The sequence below is a fragment of the Nomia melanderi genome, chromosome 1 (genome assembly GCF_051020985.1).
Source record: "Nomia melanderi isolate GNS246 chromosome 1, iyNomMela1, whole genome shotgun sequence".
Lineage (NCBI taxonomy): Eukaryota > Metazoa > Arthropoda > Insecta > Hymenoptera > Halictidae > Nomia > Nomia melanderi.
This window is the reverse complement of record NC_134999.1, coordinates 10,225,406-10,249,646: the sequence shown is the minus strand read 5'-3', so window position 1 is coordinate 10,249,646 and position 24,241 is coordinate 10,225,406. Positions and strand designations below refer to the sequence as shown.

Below are 24,241 nucleotides of genomic sequence, written 5' to 3'. Positions count from 1 at the left end.
CGCTTGACACCGGATCCTCGTAGCCCTGACGCCTTAATTGTTCAACCCGCGTCTTGGACGCCACCCGACTCCTCGGATCCACAGTGTATCGGGTATCGAAGAAACTTGCGATTAAACTTCCGGAACGCGTTCGTTCGAATGCACGCGAAGGTCTTGGCAAACAGATTACGGTGCTTTTACGCATGTTCACGGCTTTATAAGAGAGCGTTTTCATTCGATGCAATTGGTGAATGACTCGAATATAGAAGCATTAGAATCGGAAGCTTTGAAAATCGTACGACGTTTAGTTAGAAAAATTTGAATTCATGTAAGGATATACAATTTGCTCGTCGATAGCAGTAATCTAAAAGGACAGGATACAAAATCAATTCTTTATAAATTTCCAGTCGGAGGGAGATTTGGTAATACGAAAAAACCGTGTCGTCCGCCGATGTTTACCAAAACCTCTGCGTCTACTTCGGTTCGTGGATCCAAAGTTTAGTCGCAATTTTTTCCACTGGCGCGTATAAAATGTTGAATTGTCCCGGAGTGACTGGGTGGCGCGGCGGCATGGAACAGGAGGGCTGGTATGCATAGGCGATGAAACGCGGATAGCTGGCCGGAGCAAGTCGCGGAGCGTGGCGGCTTTATTTATGCGGCTTACAAACTATCGATCCGGCACGTCATTCGGGAGTAGTTCGGCCAGCCGGGAAACTTTGTTGTTGGGAACTGAAAGTTTCCGAGCGGGGAAACTCCAGCACAAACAGGTGGAACGGGCGACGAAGGCCTTCTGGCGCCAGCCAATGCTGCTACGTGTTCGCTCGCCTGTGTCTGCGTCTGTGTCTGTGTGCATAGGAGAGTGCGCGCGTTGATCGTACAGACACGGAGCCGGGGACGACGGGCACACAATGCAGCCCCTCGTCCGCCGCGCAACGGAGAGGTACACGGACGGGGAACGTACACGTGCGACTCGACCCTCCGCGCGCGTCAACAATATTGAGAGAGCCGACGCGAGGGAGGGACCGCAAACAACCCTCCGCCGCGCGATACACAGAGAAAAACGGGCCTGGAGGGAGAGGAGAGCGCGCTTAGAGGGAGAGAAAGAGATTCAAGGAGAAATTGCCAGGGTCAACCCCTTCTATCGACGGATCCCGGGACGGAACAAATGATCCTGCGAGGCCCGGCCCCGTTCTCAACGAGCGCTACCCTCGATCCGCAGGACCGGAAGGACGCGTTCCACGCGGGATCGCGCGGGAACGCGGATCGAAGGATCGTGCTAGCGTGAAACGTTCGACGGACGGTTAATCCTGGCGCTGATTTATCCGGGCTCCGCGGAACACCGCTCGCAGTACCGGTCTCCTTTTGTCCGGGGATAAATTAATTTCAACGGCGAGCCCGTAGACGCGTGTCTCCGGGAGCGCAGGGCGTGTTCCGCTCGTTGGGAGAGGCTTTAACAGCGAACCGTTAATTGGATTCCCTCGGAAAAGTGATACACGCGGCTCCGGTTACAATCGATGCCAGCCGGATGCAGTGGCTCTCTTGAGACACGTTTGAGTGGCCCGTTGAGCGATATCCTTGTTAACCCCTTGCCTTGCGATTGATTTCCCGGTGAGTGCACCTGCTCGGCGAGTTTTTGGTTTTCGCTTGGTTCGCCGGAGTTCGAGTTTCCTTGAGAAAAAGGGTCACACTTTATTGCTGGTATTAAGTTGAGGAGAAAATATTCTCGTCTCTAAGAAAGTTTGAAGGTAGATCTCACTTTATTCAATGAAACTTTGTTGCATCTTGAGTTATTTATTCTGCTGGATAATTGTGTATCACGATAGCATTCGAGAAACATAGATGGATAATTATGATAAGATGCCTCAGAACCCGCGAACAAAATTCTCGCTCAATACCACGCAACAAAAACCACCACGGGCAAACTCGAGTTGCCATTCCAAGCATTCGGCCGAGCCGTTGCTGGCACGCATAATCATCATCGAATTCCAGGCGCGCGGAAACAAATTTTTCCGGGCTACGCGGGGATAATTTATTCGCGAACGTGGCCGGCCGGAGCGGGGCACGGACGGTGCGCCGCGCGCGGCCAAACGGTATCGCAATTAATTTACATGCCATTTTCTACCCGGCCATTTCCATCCAACGCTTCCTCCTTTTTTCTCGCCCCCTTGTATCGAGGAATTTAATGAATCACCATCTCCCTTGGCCCCTTCCCTCTCGCCCCCGAGCGTAATGCTTCGATCTTAACGAGAGGGTAGCAAAAAGGGACAGGGAGAAGTGGTGGAAAGAGGAGGACGTCGGGCGGCGGTGCGGGGGTGGTTCTTCCGGACCTGCCGTCCGATTAAACTTTCATGAAACTTCTGATGCAAATTTAATTACCGCGAAATTGAGTCGCGCACAAAGGAGCGGCGCATCCGTCGGGCTCGTTTGATCGATTCCTGAGGAATTCCGGAGCACGAGTGGCGCGCGACCGACGACGCATCGGCCGCGACTCCGCTCTTGGTAACCGGTAATTACCCTCTGAAACTGAGGAGGAGGGACCGAGATCAAGAGCGAGAGAAATACCACGAATGGCAGAGGGGGGAGGAGAGACGAAAAGAGAGAGAGAGGGAGAGGGGGGGGGAGAGTCGGGGCAGCTCTGGTTATCCACGGGAGCTCGCAGACGAATCGATACGATCCACTACCCTCGCCGGACCGTAGAACGAGCTATTAATAAGCGGAAGTATTTCTGTCGATACGGAATAAATGGACAGCTCCAGCCAGCTCTTGGACGGGCTCGTTAACGATTCGCGGCGCGGCCGGACGGCCAACCCCCTCGCTTCTCGCTCCCGGCGCAACGCGAGGGCTTTGCACGATCGTTCGCGTGCATTGCGTTCCGAACGGGACCGACCGTGCGTCCGCGCTGGATAAGAGGGCCGATGTATCGCGATCCGGTCGCGCTCTAACGTAAACAGACTGAACCGGAACCGGCGCCGGTGGAGGAAGGGCTCCGTTCGTTCCGTCGCGTCACCGAGAGTCATGGCGGAGGGAGGCAGCGAACGGAAAAAGGACGAACGCGAGCGTGCGCGAGCCCGGAAACAACAGGAACTCGCTGGAATTCCGGATAGTTTCGGCAAACGAAATTAACCAATTTGCAGGCTGATGTTTTGCGTTAGCTCCGGCTGGGCAGGGGATGTGTTTCGCGCCAACCACCAGCTAACCCCCACTATCGGGGGCTCTCGCGGTCCTCCCCACCAGCCTGACCTGCCCGAGAATCAATACAGCTACCGACCGCCGCCCCAAACCCCCTTCCGGCAGCCCCAAACCATTCTGCCCCACCTACTTTCCACGCTACGCACCCCCTTTCGCCATTCTCGAGTGCCGATTCCCATTCTGGGTTCGCAGCTTCAACCAGCCCTGCCCCACCCCGCTCGACCGTATCTCCTTCCCTTGCAGCTCTTCGAACACCCGCGCAGTTTCTCTTTCTGTCACTCTAACCCCCAGGCCTCCTCCTCCCCTCTTCGCGCCTCGTCTCCTTCCGTTTTATTCCGTTCCCGGCTTCGCCGGTCTTTCCCTCTTCCAATCTTTCCCCATCCTATTCTCACCCTTTCACCCTTTCTCACTTCTGCACATACACACGCACACACACACACACAACACACACGCGCGCTAGTTCCCTTCATTCCGGTCTCCTCCGGCTACCGAGCAACCCCTTCCAGTCCTCCCACGTGCCACGAGGCTCGCTCGTTTTCTTCGGGCTGCAGACTCGGCCAACCACCCCTATTGGCTGAACAACCCTCTAAAGCGGCCAGATATCCGGGGAAGTATAAAGATGAGACCATGCCGATGAAAATGGCAGAAGGAAGGAAGAGGGGCAAGAGGAACGGGGACGGCACGCGATGGTGGTGGAGGAGGCTGTGCTCTTGAGGACTAGATCTTGTTCGGGGTGGGTGTGTGGCTGGTTAGCCGGCGCGGAGGAGGATAGGCGGCAGGAACAGGCAGAAACAAGAGGAAGTTTACGAGTCGAACATTCCCAGTGAACTTGAGCGAGTCCGGGCGAGATTGGCGGTCGGCCAACCCCCTCGGCTGGGCCGGGGTGTTTGCCCGATATTTACATTCGGATGAATCGACCTGTCCGCGGACGGTATTTCGGGGCTTCGGCCGTTGCGACGTCTGGCTTTCGGCGCTGGCATTCGCCCGCGACCGTTAATCGAACGCGCCCGCCGCCGTGAAAACGGGAGAAACATTGTTGCGCCGATCGCGCAGGGTCGTTGTTTCAACCCGGTCGGACGGAACCGGGTTTTTATTCCGCAAATATTCCTACGATGTCTGACCTGGCTTTTTTTTGCGGGAGGATACAACAATGAGAAGGGAGAGGGGCGTTTGTTTTTTTAAATGTCGCGGCTCGGGTTCGATTTAATCCGCGTTGTCTGCGGCACCAGCGCGACCGCCGCCGGGAAACAGTTTAACCGTCGCATTATTTCGGGCCTTTCTAAAATTGCAGTCGACACGCTTCCACGGCTCTTAGGGCGCGGATGAAATTAGGGATGCCGCTTGGACCGCCTTTGTTATCAAGAATTTATGCGCTGTAAACTTGGCGCAGCGCGGCGGTCGACCGGCGATCAGTTAACGGTTTGTTATTTATCGCTGCTCGGATAAAAGCGTCGGGATTAAGCGGTTGTGTACGTGGTTCAAATTGCACGGTTTTCTTCGGTGTTAATCTATATCGGGTTGAGGAATGAGATTGGCGTCTGGATGGTTACGAATTATTGCAAATTAATTGATGCGTTTTACACTGTAGGGATGAAATTATTATACAAACCTTCCAAATTCGTACTGATGGACGGAAATAAAATTGAGATATGAAATTTCTGTAAAGTGGTGTTCAGTATCCCTACAGCTAAATGGAAATATGTTCAACGCGAAATTCAATTTATATGAAAGTTAAGTTACAAAATTGCTATTCAGCTACTTTCCATATTATCATAAACGAACGCGAGAATTTCGAATCGTTCCGGAAACCCGAGGGATTTCGAAGTCGGGGCGGACATTCCTTATTAGTCCGACCTTGCCGGTTCCTATTCTCACCTGAGACACTTTTGTCTTCGTCTCCCGATTAGATGAAGCAGCTGCGACCGGTTCGCGGAGGCAGCGTGCGAGGCTCCCCTCGTGGCTGAGGGAACGCGTTTAATTGACGACTCGACCCGTGAGGCTTCTTTTTAAAGAAGCTGTTCGTGAATTTAATGAGAAACACGAGGAGTACGCGACGCTGTGGGGGAGCTACCGGTCTCTCTCCCTTCTTTAGCTCCCGTTTCCCGCGCGCCCGGCGGAATGCCGGCGCTCTCGAGGAGCAGGCTCCATCGCGGGTCTCGATATCGTTAGGGGATCCCATGGCGTGGAACACGGAAGCGCGCGAGTGGAGGAAAGTGTACACGCTTCTCGTAATTGAAGAAAAATGAGACGGCAGACAAATTCCTCTCCCGCCGTCCTGTCTCTCAGGGGCGAAGCATTTTTCTAACTTTGACGGGAGTCAGGCTCGCGTTGGAAGTTTCTAACTCTATCGTGGATTGAAATGAAATTATGGGATTAAATAATACACCATGTCTCCTGCTCTGAAGATTGTCTCGGTTGAGACGGGACTGACAGTTTCATTCTTCCGTACACTTTATTTTGAAACGATCTCATTGAATCAGTCCAGAATAAATGTCTTCGCGGAGCAGCGAATTATAATACACCGATTTTTAGGGGGAAATTCCAATTACTGCCAATTACAGTGTCCATATGATTAATTATTTCTATAACTAGACGGCTTCGTTTAAAAAAATAATTTAAAGTTCGTTCTCTGCAATTATTCGTTATTACGTAAATCTTCTTTGCAAGGAGATCGAAAACTTTCTTCACTATTTACAGGCAGTAGTAATGGTAAACCATGGTCAGACATATTACTTCTGACTCCTATTCAATAAATTTTCACGTGATCGAAAAAGAATCTAAAGTAGTCAATGAATCTCCATTAAAGTTTGAACTTTTCTCAACACTCCCGTGTGCTAAAAATGCGCCGAACTTGCGCTCCAATTAAAATCTCCGAATGCCGTCGGCGGACGATCGATTCCTTCTCCGTTAAGAAATCGTTATCGCGGACAAAGTATCCCGACTCTATCTCGGATCTCGGTCACGACGATAAACGAGCATCGCCACGATAAAGTTTCCCCAGTTATCGGTCCCCAATCCCGTTAAGCGGGTTGCGTGATTCCGAGCCGAGTCGCGCCGACGAAAATCGCGGAAGAAGGAGCCACTCGACGTAACGCCGTTTCAAGTGATCCGAACAACCGTTTCCATGGAACGTCTCGGCGCTCCGGGGGTTGGCGCAGCGGAGGAGCTTCGTGAAACGACTATGGGGGCCGAAGAGAGGGGGGGGGGAGAGAGGGGGCAGAGAGAGAGAGAGAGAGAGAGAGAGTTCCATTACGGGCGTGTACTCGTCGGTTTAATCCCTTTCGGCGAGTTTTCGAACTCGTCTAAGCCGGCTCGGAAACTTGCCGACTTAGGCCGCGTCGGTGCCAAGCATCCCGCGAGTCACGAATTCCGCAAACTTTCCCGGGACCGGGGCTTGCAACAGACTTTGCAACAGTCTGAGACGCGAAGCGATCCGAAGCCTGGATCCTAGACGCTGGATCGATGATACGGAAAAGCTGGACGAAGAAATTCTGTCACCGAAATGGAATCTCCCCATTACGTTTTTGACAACTTGATCGCTGTCACTCCACTGTGGGTGACACAATTACGTCATGGACTTATGTATGAGAATAACAATTGTATAATAATTGTATAGATTTAGGAACTAGTTTTCTAAGTGGAATATTAAAAGCTTCTATTGGACCTGTGGGAAGTGTGTCATATGACACCGATTACCGCGAGAAACGTTGGCTTTGTCATTAACGTTGCACCAAAAGATTGTTAATTTGCATTGAGAATTGTATAGGAGAATCTCATTTGCAACTGATGAGATTTTTACGAGGACCAGTTTAATGATCACATGTTAAGAAATGTGTGAAACTGTCTCGCACAATAAAGCCCGCGAAACAAAGTAATTTTTAATGGCCAATTCGAAGGGCAAATGGTCGATTGTGACGGGGAAAATTCGCGGACGAGCGCAGCAGGGAAAGAAAATGATTTATGAAGAATCGGTTTAAGGGCTGGTCGGGAAGGGGTCTGGAGCGGCGGGGTTCTCTCGCATTAACGAGATTGTAAGGTCGGACGGATGGTGGAGAACCCGGGGAGTTGTTCGCGGAACTTTCCTCTCCGGGCACGAAGAAATTTCAAAGTAGGAATAACTCTTCCTCGCAGACGCTGGTAACCCAGGCCACGTCGGATTCCAAAACTTTCCTAGAATTACTCGCTAACGAGAGAAAGTTTCGAGTCGTCGAAGCGGCGGCCTCGGGCCAACCGGGGTTAACGCTTCAGTTTTGTCCCGGCACCGGCCGGCCAACTTCGAAAAGTGACTTCTGATTACCATTTCCAAAAGCCCGATCAAACACTCTTTCCACTCCGCTCATCGTTGCAACGCTCGGAATCGTGAACGCGATTCCCTGCGCGATTCGATCTGAATGATACGGGACTTCGAATAGTAATGCTATTTTCGAACAACCTAACGAACTGTTATGTCGCAAACGTTAATTGTAACTGCCAATAGAATTCCTGACACTCTCAGAATCGAATTTTCATCGAAATATTGTTTCTTCTTATGAATTATTGAAAATCTGGTTACCAATAGGGATAATATACTTAGAACTATACCGCGGCTGTTTTTAACCCATAGAGAAGATTTATTCAAGCTTTATGCTCAGAGAATGGCCGATAAACTGTTCAAGATTATCCGTCATATAAAATGTCATTCAAATTCTAAATCTTTTTTCGCCATCTTGAAAAAGCTGGAATTAAATAAAAATTCATGTGTCCTCTAAATAGACCTATTACGGTTACTAGTAAAATAAAAATCTCATTAAACGTTCGCAAATTTTATACCCCAACTTTTTGTAAGTAATTCAATATCTCATAAAAGATATTGCAATAAATACATACCTTCGATACAAATTAATTAAACGAATCGAAGCATATCTTTAAATTTCTCTAAAAAGTGCAAGACTTCTTGAACAGCTAGAATAATTAAACGAATCCCACAAACGACAAAGGTACTCGCTAAAGATACAGCTCCAAGAATGACGTCGGTTGGTTACGACGGGACTGTCTGCTTGTGCTCGATTACCGTCTCGCCAGGAAATCGAGCAAGGAAGACACGGAGAAGGTGGGGCAATCGTGTTCACGAGGAACGGAAGTCGGCCGCCAAGGTAGCAACGGACTTTATTCCCGATTCCTGAAAGCTCGGGGGTGCCGCAAACACGACTTTATTGATTCCCCGCATTAAAGCGAAGCAGCCGGTATGCGTGGCAGCGTCGTCGTTCGAATGCCGTCGCACCTTTCCCCCAGCCGCTTCGTTCGAACGGGAGGATTCACCACTGCTTGCGTGTTTATCTCACGGACAGATAGCCGTTATCGGCTGAGAAATATAAAAGCGCCGCGCGTCGGGCGGCCTCGGTTCATGGCAATGAACGATAAATGCGATAATAACGCGGCTTGATACGTCGAAAACTTGCCCCGCTCATTATCTTACGGATGCGAACCTGGAGTCAGCAGAGACAGCCCGGAATTTTGAAACCACGGACGGATTGTCTTTAATCGAATCGAAACCGCTATCCGTTGCAGGCTAAAGGCCAGACATGGTAAATTTAGCAGGCGAACGTATCGACGAAACGAGCGTTTAAGTAGATATGAACGCTGTATGGTCGGCCACTTAAGCTGCGTGTCCGTTTGCAAGCGATTATCGAGGGAATAATGACGCGTTGGAATGCAAATGATTGGTTGTTTAGTTGTACGACTGAACTGCTCTCATATTGAATTCTATATATCTCTTGTAAGCTTCCTAGTAAACTGTAAAAGGTGGGTGTTTATATGCTGATAGTGAAAAGTAGGTCACCCTGTATATGGAAACGCAGCTGCACTATAGACAGGACATGGTAAATTTAAAAGACAGGAATATCGATGAAACGACGTTTTAAGTGAATATAGGTGTCACATATCTAGGTACTTGATCTTAGACCGCGTATCCAGTTGGGAAATATTATCGGCAACTCTATTGAAGTAAAACTGCATTTTCCTTCTCCCAATCTATTCCAGTCAATCACACTACTAAATAAATACCGTACAAATCTAAACTAACCGAAGCATCCATTTATTATCACACTTGTTTCCCTCGACATTGGAAAACAAACTTTATTATCCCTCGTGTTACGATCGCAAACAGTCGACCGAACAAACACGAACAAGGGGAAACTGAATCATCGCGCGTTCCGTCGCGAAGAAAATCGGTTTCGAAAGGTTCAAGCAACCGCGTTTTCTCCAACGTCGGCAAAAAGATACGGGTCGCGCGTATCTACGGCCGAAACGTATTTAAAGCAATCTCCGCTCGGGTTACATGTTTGCTTCGACGAGGTTATCGACGCTGCCTCAATTCGTGACTCGAGACCCGGTCCCCGGTCGTCGATGGAAGTTGCGAAACGCGACGTCACGATCCTTGGCAGACATTAATCAAGCTAACGGTACTGGGGCGCATCCTCTCGCTCGTCCGTCTTTCGTTCTTTCGACACCGACGACCGTTCCCGGCGAATTTCAGACACCTACTCGCTACGTGGAAACATGTCCGTGGCGTTCGACGACACGAATGGGTTTGGAACATCGTTTTCCACGATTCCAGGAGCCTCAGACGGCGCGGCCACGCAAAAATGCCCGACGGGCTGCCGGCTCGTTTATTATCGCAAATTACATGGCGATTTAAAAATAGAACGGAATTGAGTTTCACTCACCACGACCAGCGCGTGCGTCAGAGCAGTTGATGACCTCGACCTTCTCGGTGTCATGCCGACGACCTCGCCTCTCATGATGCTCTCGACCACTGCGGGAAAAAGAGTTTCCTTTAAACGGGAAACTGAATGTTTTTAAGCGATGCGGTTGCGGTTGCATTCAACTAGTGATTTGTCGTTGTCCCGAAAATTGGATTGTTATGGTTTCATTCGATTTTTATATAATTCATGCAACTGCAGGTTTGATGTAATATCGAAATTAAAGTTTAAATTGTAATTATGTGAAATATAAAAGAGGACTAAGCAGAAGGAGATCAGATCTTATGATCAGACATATTATACATAGCATCATAAAGCAACGAATTACCTAAATTTTATTTCTCTGCTTTACCTTGGGGATAAGAAGGTTTAAATCTTAAGAAAATTCTAATCTTTGACGGTCGAAAGAGGAATCCTCGAGTTTAAAGCTGGAATAATTCGCAAGAACTTACCTCCGTCTCCGATCAGCCGCATTTGTACTAAACTAGGGTCCTCGTTGTGATCCTCGAGGACAGTGTCATCAGTGACGGTCAAGTCCTGCAACAACAATACACCTTTCATAAACGATCAATCGAAATAACTATCCCGAGTATCGAAAACGTATCTCAAAAATACATGAACAGATTCTAGACCAACAGATTTTCATTTCTCCTGCACGACGAATTTTTTCCGCAATAATCTAGCGCGTCGGATCCGCCTTCCGGCAGGCAATCGTTGACACAGAAAGCGTCTTTCATTTTTGCGTGGCTTGTCGCGAGGCGAGACCCGTGGACGGACGATTGAAACATCAACGCGACTTCCAAGCGTCGATAAATCTTTTTCACTGTGGAATTTATGGCTGCCGTTGGGCAGACGTCCCCGCGTTTTCCAGCGGGTGGCATGGACACGGTGGCAATCCCTGTCACGGGACGCGGACGTGTGTCTGCTTCGTTAAAGGGAATTACTACTTTCTCTGTCAACGCGGCCAACCGATTGACGATCGATCGCGTAACAACCGGCTCTGGGTGGCGTCTGATCAAGTCCTTTTTGTCGTTTACAATTAATTTTCGAAAGGAATTAAAAAGAAAATGCATTGAGTTCGAGAATCTAAGTATTACATATTTTACTGTGACTCGATATTCTACTGTAAATCGTATTATATTATATACATGTTCAATTCACTGTTCCCAAGAGACAAAGATGAATCTTCGTACTCGACACCGTCAGCTCTAGACAGCTCAGGCAATGACTTTGACGGAGACAGCGACGAAAAAGGACATTCACAGAGTAAGTCTCACCTTGGTGGACTCGTTGTAACCAACAATGACGGCAGTGTACCATTGCGTGGTGCCCTCGGCCCGATAAACCTCGACCCTGAAGCCGACCAGGACGCTTGGCGTTGTCAGCAGGATCCTCTGCCCGTCCTGCATCTCTGCCCATCGTCTGACCGCGCTCGCCCAAGCCACCGCGCCTTTCGTCAGCTCCCAGTCCTGCTGCAAATACGACAACCGGTTGAAGCCTCGTTTAAAAGCTCGTCCTTGGGCAACGACGACGACGAAAGATTGGTTTGATTTTAAACATGTTCCGGAAAAATGAAAATGTGACTTGAAAGTTGATAAAGCTGTTATAGTGAAGTTGTCGGAACATGTTAAGAGTTTTTTCTTTCCCTTATTATCGAACTCCATCGCGAACGAGCTATTCACTAAGGTCACGGTGAACTTTCGATGAGTCGGAGCTAAAAGACCATCTGGATGATTTGATCACTTTTCTATTACAACAGAGTTAAGAATTCGATTTATTCTAACGTAGGCAGTTAGCCCACACCTAAGGCAAGCTAGATTTATTGTTCGACTAGTTTAAAAATTGCTATGGCAGTCATATATGAAAGATTTCTGGTTCCCTGAACTGCTTCCAAACATTCAAATTTTATGAAATTCTACAGTCTGTATAGAACAATGCTATAGCTTAAACTGTTTTATAGAAGATATAGCTGTTGAAGTATTGCTCAAGAATATTCGAGATACCCTGGTTTCTTCAGCTTCAATTTCATCAATGTTCGCGAGCAACGCGACCGACCGAGGAATAAAGAAGGATACGCTGTCTCCGAAGGAGGAAAATGAAATGAAGGAGCCTCAGATCGCTTTCCAGCGGTAAATCGGGCTAGCCGGAGGCAACGTCTGATACTTGGCGTCATAATTGCCACGATTAATTATTCTCTGCCGGCGCGGCGCGTGGTTCGTTACGTATCTACGCCCGGCCCAACAATGTAAAGTTTCTCAGCGGCCCGATTCATTTCAGCCGATAAATGAGCAGGGTCGCCGGGTCACCGGGTAATTGAGAAGTCAAAAGTCTATGTGTCTCGTATTAAAACTTCACGGAACTATTTTGTTCGCGCGGGAAGAGGCGCAACTGCTATCTCTTTGTATTGTAGAACTGCCAGAATCCACCTGTTAACGCAGTCTTATTAAATTTTCGCCGGATCAAAATCCGTATCTGGCACAGACCGAGTTGCCAAGTGTTGCTAAAGTTGTCCTCTCACGCTAAGACGCTGGATTGTATTTATACGTCTCCTCAAAGGATTGTTTCAGACAGATCATTCTTGGATAACCGAGTGTTACGAGCACTTTGACCACATCGCTGAGAATTCGGCGAGTTATTTCGAGAACTTCGTCGTAATTCCGTTGTATTTGGAAACTTCGGAGACTATGAGGCAGAATGAAGCACGATTCATGTTATTAGTTTCTCAACTGCACCGCAATGCACACATGGTGTCCTAGTTCTTTGATGTCAAAATATGTTGATTCTATATTATATCCCGTCATAAGGTTTGTGCAAAACTGCAGAACATCTACAATTAAAACAGACTTAATTTAAGTATTAAATTCTACAAAAACTCCCCATCTGTTAAAAACATCTTTCTAAACCTGCCTGAAAACTGTCGCCTAAATTACAAGAAATACCGAATCTCAGAAACTCCCACAGACCAACAAACAAGAACTATTCAATCTATGCTTTTCAATCGGTCCATTCATTTGCTCGCATTTTTATTTCTAAACTGTAGCACCGGCAATAAAGAATTAACTCGCGCCGCTATCGCCGTCGAGTAATTGGCCTTTGGAGTTCAAGAGTGAAACCGAGGCAGCGCGACGACGTCGACGATCGATAAGGTCCTTTTCGTTTCGTTGTTTCGGCCGTTCCTTCCTCTCTCCCATCAATTTTCCCGGCGATCAGCGTCTGCCATCTCCCTCCGGTCGCCCGAGCATGTATAAGTGTACGCGCACGGTCGTTGCGTCACGATCCCACATTACGTCATCGTCGCGTCGTTACGTCAGACGTGTTGTGCAATCACGGCGCGAGGTATGACGGCGATGCACGATAATGACAGTAATATAACGGCAATTAGAACGCTATTACCGAAGCGTCGGGAGCACTTAACGGACGCCGCGACGTTCCCGCGTAATCCGTGGCGCCTACAGCGACGGGATCCCGCGACAAACGCAATTTCCGACCTTTCGAATCCTCGTTTCGAGATTTTTCGCTCTAGAATTTGAATTCGCCGTGGCTTCTAAACGCTACCGAGGAAATGGAGACCATTACTATTTTGGCGATTAGGCAACAAGCGCTGCTCTACCGCTGTTTCGTAGTTTACGCTCCTCTGGTTAGTGTTTCTCCGATGGCATCGTATCTGATAACCGGATTGCGGGTATTTATGCAAATTTCCATTTGCATAGATTATTTTTGTGAACGTTGGAACGAGGGAGTATTCATTCGCGACTGGAGAGCTCCTTAAGGTAGAAATATGGTTAACATGTTCTTAATCTTGGTGATACAGGTGTCCTTGCGTTCTGTACATTTGCATGCGGTGTAAACGCCGATAACCTTGAATTCACCGAGAAAACGAAACTTTATATATCATGATAATACTCGAAACGTGTTACAACTTGAGACGGGAATTATCAAATGTCGTATCGAAGATACGATTATTCGTTAGAAACGAACGTCCAAATAAAAAGCTGTAACTACCAGAGGCATCAAGATTACAACCAGCCATAACTTTCGCCGCAAAAAGATCAATTATTCGATCCTTCGAAATGGCAATGTCCGACAAAAATAGCGGGCAAGATAAACGGCGAGTTAAGCAATCTAAATTCTCCGTGCGATAATAATCCGCCGCTTGTATCAGAAACACGATCGCCGGGCAGCTTTCAACAAAGACGGCGTTCAAAGGGGCGTAATCCATCGTGGACGGGATACTAGTGGAAAGTCGGGCAATAGAAACTCTCTGAAACGAGACGAAACCGGACGAAACGAAAGGCATAAAGGCCGTGTGTTTGGCGCGGTTTGCCAAGGACCGTTAGGCAGTAAGGGAATATGTTGGCGCCTCGCGTTGGCCGTCCTCCAACGTTCGCCAATGTTGGTGCACACGCGGTTCCGACGCGACGAGTCACCAAACCGGCAGCTGCCAGCACAGGAAACAAGAGCAAAGGCAGGCACGACGACTCGGAGTGACCTTTTAGGACTTGGTCACCCTTGTACTTTAATTACTCATCATAGTATAGCAGTAGCACTTAACGACCTACGTATATACAAAGAGGCGTTGCAAATTTTCTCTAAAGTCTCGAACATGCTAGACTTCTTACGTTCTGTAGCTCCAGGGGTTTGTATACAGTGCGCTGACGAACAGAAGACAGCTCTAAGGAACGTAGAGTCTGATTGGTCAGGCTCAAATGAACACACCTATCCTCATACACGTTTTTAGCTTTAGCTTGCTATTTGCTGAAGAGATCACAGATATTAGTCCAACTGCTTAACGGTGAGAATAGACGAAGCACAGAACTAAAGTCTCCACTTGCGCCTGTGTCGTCTTAGCTGCCAACATTTCGTCAACGCCAGTATCCTCTACAGTTCGCTGCTTTCCGGGCCGTGGTACGTGTCGGCGCGTCCGCGCGACCCCCTTGGTATGCGTGCGGCTAGGTATGTGCCTCGAAACAGCCCGCAGAAAGAACCAGTTGCATTTATAGTTCAGGGTCAGCAGACTCATCGCTGACTCCGCTGCGCCACGGCTTGCCCGACGCTCCACCGACTCCTACAATCCTCCGGCGTCATCCTTTTTCTACCCGACATTCTCGCGCGCTCTTCCTTTCACCTCTCCCTTGAGTCTCTTCGTGCCCGTCTTTTTCCGCCTTCTCGTTCCGCGAGATGTTACTACTTTTGCTTTTTTTCGCGCTTTGATGTTGCCCTTTTATTTAGGGATTCGAAGGTTCGCATCCTGTGGTTTGGAGTTCTGTGTGTTCTGTTTTTTTGGATGGACTTTTGGGGAATTCTGTTGATGTTGGTGCGTTTATTGAAGATTGGATAGTCTGGTGTTGATAAAGGATGCGATGTCTAGAATTGAGGATTATATGTTTTTTGGAGAGGATATTTACTGTGAGAAAGATTAGTTATTTTGAATTTTAAAGCCACTTTGCTGTGGTTCGTTGGTGTTTACGTCCAATTCTTGCGCAACAAAGAAGATATAATCAGCATAATAATAAAATTTGTAAACACCAACGAACCACAGCAAAGTGCCTTATTGTGTAAGAGCGACGTGCAGCCGGGAACAGTTTTAACCCTTTTACGTTTTAAATTTTGTCGGTGTTAGTTTTTATCTTTATCTTTATTTTTGATGCATACTTTTGGGATTAGTCGAATAAATTGTAAGGTGGATGTACACGCATACAATATTTACATTACATTAAATTTATGTTAAATATTCTAAAAATGTCTGCATTACAATCTACATCTTCTTCATAACTACACTCCTAACAATATTTTAATGAAAGTAGTACTTTTACATCCCTTCAACGTATGCAATGTTAATTGTACTGAAATAAAATATAAATTTTTCACTAGGTAGATTCAGAAATTGACTAAATATTCAAACTCGTCTTCGGAGATACACTCGAATGTGAATGGAGTACGAGTTGCGTGAACGTCGATAAGATTTGTTGAAGCATCCTTCAAATGCTTCAATTGTCAATAAAACCTGTTCCTCGGATTGCAGAGCGTACGGTAAATTGGTTTCTCTCTTCGTCCCGTTCCCCTCTTCCCCATTTTTTTCAGGTTGATAGAGGGAAAGTGTGGCGACAACTATCAGAAATCGATAGCCGAACGTGTGCGAGCGCCCGTGCCCATGCACGAGCAATTTCCAATGACCTCGATGTCACCGGTAAAATTATTCCCGCTGCATCAGAGAGACTCTTCCTTCCCCTTTCATTGGTCCGATTTAAAATATACAGGGTGCTTGGGAAATCTCCGAGGAACTTTGCTTTTTAAAACTAAATAGAAAGTGTGTAATAATAATTATATTATTTTATTCAGGTATTACGAAACTACGCTAAAATAGAAATCTATTTCTTGTATATATGATTTTACTGAGCTAATAGTGTTGTAGACAAAATAAAACTGATAGATATTTGATCAGAAGACCTTTAATTTAAATGGTATCTAAAACAGATGAAAGATCGTGTCTGATCATAGTCTACCGTTTCTACTGTCCATGAACGGAAACCCCACGATTTGTTTCCCATTGATTTCACATATTCCTAGCAATCAGTTTGTCTCGGATTATAGTCAATAACAGATGATATCGTGACGTGATTGAAGCACATAGACATTACCCTAAGTAGAAACAGTTAGTACTAAACAGACATCGCTGTACATCGCTGCAATTACAAACAGATTGAATAAATTTCAACTATCGAATGATCGGTAGATTACGAACATTTATGGTTCAATAACACTCTCTATCCCATAAAATGCAACGAAAGAAAAATTTAAACAAAACTCAACACCATATGTTACTATTATTAGCATAATAAATCCTCTAATATAGAAAATAAAATGATTACCTCAATCATTCTCGCAAAACCATCCCGTAAAATTGGAAACTCCTATAAATATCCCAAGTTCAAACATGCAACATTTCAAGGAAGCGCAACGATGTCTTTCAGTGATCTAGGCCAGTTCTCGGAGTCTCAATACGCGTGCTCGTTTTCAACAATTCATATTTGTACAGGGGTCGTTCAACGAAATACGCGGTTCACGGCATCGAGTGGAACTAATTCCGGGGTAATCGGCCTCGATACGTAACCGGGGAAGATCGCCGGCTCACGAAACTCGGCGCGGCGCAGCTGATCCTAACCGTGAGGTCCTCTCCGCGAAACTTCTCGCCGCACGTGAACCACTTACAGTCGCCGCCATCGAACACTCGGCAAACTTTTAACGGTAAAAGTTCCGTTAGTTTAATTACTTGGAAACAATTCCCCACATCCGTGGCCGCCCACTCCCTCGACTCGAACGTGAAAACTTTTTTCGAACGTGTCCGCCGGTCGCGCTCGACTAGATTTCGCCGATCGATCGAGTGTTCTTGTGATTTCGCACTTTGTCAGAAACAATCATTTTTTATAACCACAACGATTCCGGTTCAGCATTATTTAAATCTTTTCTCAATCGATTTTTTCGATACGATTCTGATGATTCTTTTTCAAATCGTGTTGGTTTTAAGATTCTATATAAAAGCTAACGATTTTAGATGATTACCAAAAGGTGAATGAATGTTTCTAAAATTCAATGAAATTTGTTATTACATTACCTCTACGTTCTATAGTATCTATTGATTTTGCTAAGCTTCAGTCAGTAACCTGAAGGTAGGTTAGGGTAAACGTCCTCTCTCGAATAGTTGATTAGCAGAGTATCTCGAAACGAAAAGTTATAATTGAGACTTTCTATTCAGAATCTCCCGAAGTAACAGGAATATAAATCACGCTAAGATCTATAAACCAATCACGGAGTCGTGCATTTTTGTAAATCTGGCGAAGCCAATATCCCTAGCGGGACACCAATCTTCCAGACTTAGCACGAAGATTCCGTCGGTCATGCATAAATGACACGATATTCAAGCTGTCAATTTACGGTTTAATTGGTGGTGGAGCAGGAGCTGCCATGCATGTCAGTCGCAGAGATTTATCGTGGCGGCGCGGCGGTCTCCTGGATAAGCAGGCAAAATTACTGATATTCAAGCGCGGCGGGTATAAATGGAGCCTCAAGAAAGCTGGCAGTACGGTGACACACTCGGGGACTGTCGGCAACTTCGGTTGACCTATTGGCGTGCTTCGGCTGTTAGCGAGGATCGTCGTCGCAGCCCGGTCGAAAGATTTCTCGCAAACGTGGCAAACGGTTCCTGGAGGGCTGTCGGCGGGATCAACAGCCTCAGAGAACTTGCTCCCAAGTTTCCCGGTCGCCCTAACGAACTAAGTTTCGAGAGGCGAGCTCCGGGAAGCTCGTGGAAACTCGCATGGCTCTTAATCGGCCAGGAATTCTATCGCAAGCAGTCGGGAAAATGACACGGGCTACGTAACTGGCTCATTTTGAGGAACTTCCGCCGCCTGACTTCGACGTTGATTAACGCAACACGCCGCTTGCGACTTGTGTTCCCGTTAGCGATCACGAGAATGTTTCCGGATCATTGGAAAGCGATCGTTTGTTCCGTGTAAAAATGTCGTCCCACGATTTATAACGTGTCGCATAAACGTACTAATTTAACTGTGGAACTGTGTAGTTTCTAATTGAGGATCTGAAGCTTTGATAAATAGACAGTTCTATCTAGATACTAGGTATTATTGTTTTTCTATAGTTCAGACTTTCGTGGCCAAAAGGCAAGCTCGATTCTAGTAATTGAATAAATATTTTTCAAAATAGCCAGAAGACCGAGTTCGAACGTAAGATTGTAGTACTCACGGTGAACGGTTTCAGCTTCGTGTAATCGACGAAGTCCAGCCTTCGATCCTGCATGAACTCGAGAGGCATCGCGTCTTCCGGCAAGTCGGCGCGTGCCACTAGGGGGTAGAATGTCTGCAACAGATACGGAATCGCGGCGCAATTAAAGTTTGTCCAGCCAATCTACGACAACGGGGTGAAATTAAAAGATACCCGGGAATAGATGTCGCGGCAGCCACATCTACCACGTGGCGACAGTGCGTAATTTTTTAACGAATCCAATTTCCGCGCCCGTATTTTGCTTATTAAGCTCCTGTTTCCGTCGTCTCGGCCGTTTAATCAGAATCGCGTCTCAGACACCGAGGAAATAACCGTCCGGGCTCGAGTGTCGGCCTGACAGATAATTAAAAGTTCCAGCTAATTACGATTAAAACTCGCGTCGGCGTCGAGGAACAGAGGGACAAAGGGCGGGAGGAGCGAAAAAGGGGGGAGGGGAACAGCTGCACCACCGAGGCAACTGCCTCGGATTCGTTCGATCCTTCAGACGACAGCAGGGTTGCGGGCCACTTTCTATGCAAACTACCGGCCATTCGCGGCCGTTACCGTGGAAAATTCGAAACTGCAATCTTCTGAACGTGTTCTCGCGAGAACGGACACTCCGAAGCCGGCGCGAACAACGGAAATCGTTTCTGACGCCGATGTTCAAGCACCGAGGACGAAGGTATTCTGTATCGCTCTCGCGGGATAACGATTGGAAAGATTGGCGTGGGGCTATCTCGCTAAAAAATTGAAATGCTGATGAGGATGAAAGAGATTAACCCCGTTTCATAATGATTGGATAGATCTTGCTGTTGCTTTGAAAAAGAGAAGCGACCGATCTAAGAAAATAAGTAGTGCAATGAATATTCATGTAACAGAACCTCTCCCGTTGAAAGAAACGAGTTAGATTTCGTGGAATTTTTATGGCTGCAGATTCAAAAGCGAACGCGTTAAAGATAGAGGAATGAATATTCCCGGAAGCTGTCCAGATTAAAAGAATAGTCGGCACGTTGAGAAAAGGGTTTTACTATTATGGAATTTTTATGAGCCCCGTGGTTACATGGAACATGTTAAAAGAGAGAAAGAGGGCGCACTTACGAGGGCTGGCCAGGCGACCGTGTTCGCGACAGCAGTGGCGCCCCTCAAAGGTTTCCCGTTGATGCGGTGATGGTGGTGGTGGTTATTATTTGCGTGGTTGTGATGATCGATGGCGATGAGGCTGGCATGCCTGGGGTCAGGTCGCTCGGCCCAGTTCAGACCCTTTTCCACCAAGAAGAAGGAGAACACTGCGTCCCTGTGCGGCGATAGCCATTCTCTTCTTTGCCACTCTACGTCGTCGTATTCTACGAGGATCTGTAACAAAGGCAATCCATTAGGACGAACTACCTTATCGACCAGCCTCGAGATACTGGAACTAGATAATTGTAGGATTGTGATAATCTGTATGTGCGTACATGTACCGACCATATAAACATAATTATCAAGGAAAAAGTATAAATTGTAAACCAACATCGAACAACTGTTCGGAAGTTCCAACGTCACATCCGAACGAAAACCTTCACAAGAGGTTTATCAGTAATTTGTGATAATACCTGATAAAGGGGGATAAATTTCAAGCCGTCAGCGAATATTTATTCAACTTGAATAATTTAAACACTAATATATCAAATGTAAAAATAGGTGCGATTATGTATCCTGTCCGGGGCGGGGGGTTCAGTGTGTCCATAAACGTAGCGCTAAATTGTATTAAATTCTTTATTTTACTGCGGCCCGCGAGCCACAAAACGCAATAAACTGTCCGCAGCTCGGCAATAAGCAGTCCCTCCGGTTTTTCGCGTCCCTGAATCGGGAACAAGATAGAAAATACGAGGCAGGGAATAGAAGGTTGATGTCGGCCGATTAATACTATCCATTATTCATAAACCGCGAGGTGGATCGACGTTAACGGGGTGATCGAGGAGGGGGAACCGGGTGGATTCTCACGGTCGGTTTACTGCGGGGCTTCGTTAACGCGATGAATTCGACGCCGGGGAGACCGGCGTCGTCGAGCGATCGCTAATTGAAGGTCGGCCTGGCTGCGCGTCGCCTAATAACTGCGATCACCATGTCCGAGTGTCTTGATAAAATTGACTGGGTCTTCTATCGACCGTTTGACGATTCCGATCGTTTACACCGATCGATCGTAACAGAATAAAAATCCGTCGATCTCTTTGACAATCCGTGAGACACATCGGCGATGTTCGACTTCGCACACGTTCCGTTGTGTTGTTCCTCTTTTTCTATTCGCCAACCGGAATTGGTAACGAATAACGAAAATCACGGTGGAACAGCAGCGTAGTTTGTATTGGTATTTGTATTTATGCGGGACAGCAAGACGTCCGAGAGTTAATTGACGGATAAATATTAATGTGCAACCGAGATCGGGCCCGCCCGTTCTGCTGTGCCGCGGCGCAAATAACATAAATGTTAATAACGGGGCGTGGAGTAACGTCGATTTTTATTTGCGCACCGTCCACCGATTGAATTTCCTCGTTCCCCGAACCGAATTTATGCCTGCGGATACGCAGCACGCTATTATTTATTCGTTTTTTTCTTTTCTCTATTTTTCTCCTCGCCCGCTGTTTCTCTATTCACCGTTGCTTTTTTCATTCAGCACGTTCCTCGAAATTCGTGCCAATCCGCCTGAATAATTACACGCGCCACGTCGAACGATGACGCCGGTAATTAAAGTATAAACACACCGGCTAATTGGTGTACGAGTCGCCGATAATTATGTCGCGATAATGCCGACTGAATTTTACTGCAAGTCAATTTCTGCTCGTCGCCAGTGATAACGCGTCGTTCTAGCGTTGCAGTCTTATCGCGGAATATAACATTCAGTGTTCGTGCTTTTATTTTTGAAACAGCGGCGTTTACAATGGAAATTATATGTTCGAGAAATTCGTACTATCGACATAAGCTATCATCTATGTCAAAAAGAATCTACATAATCTGGGTCATAGTCTCAGTGCCCTCTTTTATCAAATTTACAAATTTGGAATCGTAGTTATCCACTGATGAAAATAAATCTTCCCAAAAATATTAGAGTCATTTTTTAAACCGCCTTTTCTTATTTTACTTTTGAAATAAATTTTTCACAATCTCTGAAGGACGATTCGTATATTTTTAGATACATCGAGACCAAGAAGTCGGTTAAAAGCGCGGGCAAAACAAAATTCGTTGGTTGAGGATTTGTCCGCCAGATGGCGATAGCTGTCGGAGTGGGGATTTGTAATGGCCGCCGTTGCGACGGACTCCACCCCCGAGAAACCGACAGTCCCCGCCCATCGGGTTGCCATAGCGACAGTCGGTCAGCCATTTTGGTCTCGCGACCTACCACAACCTTCCCCTACCGTCAACATAAACCTTCCCCCCTACTTTATCCACCTTCAACCGCGATTCACCTCCTTTCCCCTCAACCTCGTGGCGACGCGCGCCGTCGCGGTTCGCTTCGCGTTCCTCTCGTTTCGGACGGGGATCGGAACGGTACACGCGTGTTATTGTTTCCCTCCAGCGACCGTTCCCCGCCGAGCATCCTCCAACAATACATTTCAGGATCTTCAATCTGCCCTGGAACTATTTTTACAAGCTTGCTGAAAATCGATTCCTGCGCGGTACAGCGAGCAGAATTGATTTTCGAAATGTAAAAGTAGCTCTCGGGCGAGGAGAAGACGTTTAACGAGACACGGAACTAAAAGATTTGAATAATTTCAAATCCCGCCTGGACGCAAAAATCTGCAAGGGTTCGACGTTTCGCCGGAAGCTCGAGCGGGGACCATTTGCCAACCCCTGGTTCGAGCCTTCCGTGACTCTAATCACTATCATTTCCACTTTCCAGCGGCGTAACAACGACCGGAGGCGTGGAAAAAAACCTCGTTGTCCCAAGATGTTAGACTGTTGATAACCGACACGTCGTTTTGTAACTTTTTTAAGTTTGCAGCAGGACGGTTATGAATCGTCACGCGTCGGTTACCAGACCGCGGCGGCGTTCTAAAGTTTTTAGAGCGCGGTGATTTCGGGGGACAGATTCGCGGTGCAATTTGCATAGCAGGAAACTGAACGATCGTCGACAAAACTGGAATGATCGTCGCCGGGACGAATAACGTTCGCAAAAAGGGAGGGAGAACAGTTGGACTCGAGTTCGATCGAATTAACAGTTATACGACGTCGCGTTGCGTAAGGGTTCATTAAGAATTACGTTGGAGCCGGCTCCCTGCAGCTGTGTTCGATCGTTTCGCGTGTTCACGTTCACTTTTACGGTGCCCTTTCGCGACCGAAGTTCCTCCAGATTTCGCGAATCACGCTAGATAATTATTGGCGGGTACTCCGACCAAGGGTGAAGCAAACTTTCGCTTACTTTGAAAAAAATACGCCATTTGTTTCGGTAAAAGTGGTGCAACCAGGAAGGATTGTTGAGTGTTTCAGCAAATGTGAACTGGAAGCGTTTGTGTACCCTTTATAAGGGTGTTGTTAATATAAAACAAAAAAATGGGCGAGTCTGCTTGGAAAAATGTGTTAAAATTGTACAATGAAAAATAGTTTGTTATTAGAAAGAAGTTTTTTATAAATTTACCAAACATAACAAATGATACAATAGGTTATTCTATTGATTTGTTCTCTTCTTTGTAACTATTTTCAGTGATCCCAGTCCTTTTAGCAGTAGTCACGCATACGTACTTTCTAAGTAGAAATGGTAAGCAATGCACAGACGCTCCAGTGAAGACTGCATACCTGAAGAGCGCTGTGTAGAAGCAGTGTTTTAATACTAAGACACGATTCTATTAAACGTTTTATACACAGAGGATGGAATGAAATGTTAATAATTCTGTACCGGGTGTCTCAGAAATTTCTTCAAATTTTATATTGCAAAAATATAAAATACTTATTCGATGAAACCACTTTTAAATGACCACATGATTCTCAGCACAGTTCAAGTTAATACATACAATAAAGCATAAACGTCAATTCTATAATTGTAACACAATAACCGATCGATTCTTTTACATCCTTTTCCTCAGTAAACAACGAACGTCGATCAAATATTTTTCAGCCAGCAGCTTGTATACGTACACGCAACAACACTCTTTCAAACACGGTTTTTCCGCTCAAATTTCCGCGATACAACGCGCTGAATCTGGATCTGAAAGCCTACGCGAGGGGGAAACGCGTTTTGCGCGGCGAGCCAGAGCTCGCAGAATCATTTGCTTCCTTCTCGACGCCTCGTTACCGTTATTTAACCATAATGGAAATCCGCGACCGTGACGAACGTTTTTCGCGACACTTTTTAGTCGCGCGCGGCTTGTGCCTCGCTCGCGCGAAAACTGCGTGTAGGGAAGAAGAAAATGAAGGGAAATGAGAACAGATTCCTTTTTCCGCGTCGAAGTCATTATCGAACGTAAAATTACGATCCTAACCCGTGATTCTCGGATTTGTCACGCTCCTAAAACCCTCTGAAACCCCTTCGTTCAACACCATCGAGATAAGTCACGGAATTGAAAAGAATTTCTGGCCGGTTTCGA

At 46.8% G+C, this 24,241-nt stretch overlaps 1 protein-coding gene across 4 annotated transcripts in view; it reads right to left on the bottom strand.

Annotated features, from left to right (window-relative positions):
• Kdm3 (Lysine demethylase 3) overlaps positions 1-24,241 on the bottom strand; it is a 273,649-nt gene that overhangs the window by 208,852 nt on the left and 40,556 nt on the right. For 3 of the 4 annotated variants that reach the window (XM_076368941.1, XM_076368952.1, XM_076368950.1), the window contains exons 2-6: positions 19,782-20,036; positions 18,666-18,779; positions 11,186-11,380; positions 10,361-10,445; positions 9,873-9,961 (exon numbers count right to left, since the gene is read on the bottom strand). In XM_076368941.1, the coding sequence (XP_076225056.1) occupies positions 9,873-9,961; positions 10,361-10,445; positions 11,186-11,380; positions 18,666-18,779; positions 19,782-20,036 (738 nt within the window). The remainder of the gene's footprint in view (positions 1-9,872; positions 9,962-10,360; positions 10,446-11,185; positions 11,381-18,665; positions 18,780-19,781; positions 20,037-24,241) is intronic. The other variant, XM_076368945.1, reaches the window with a different exon arrangement.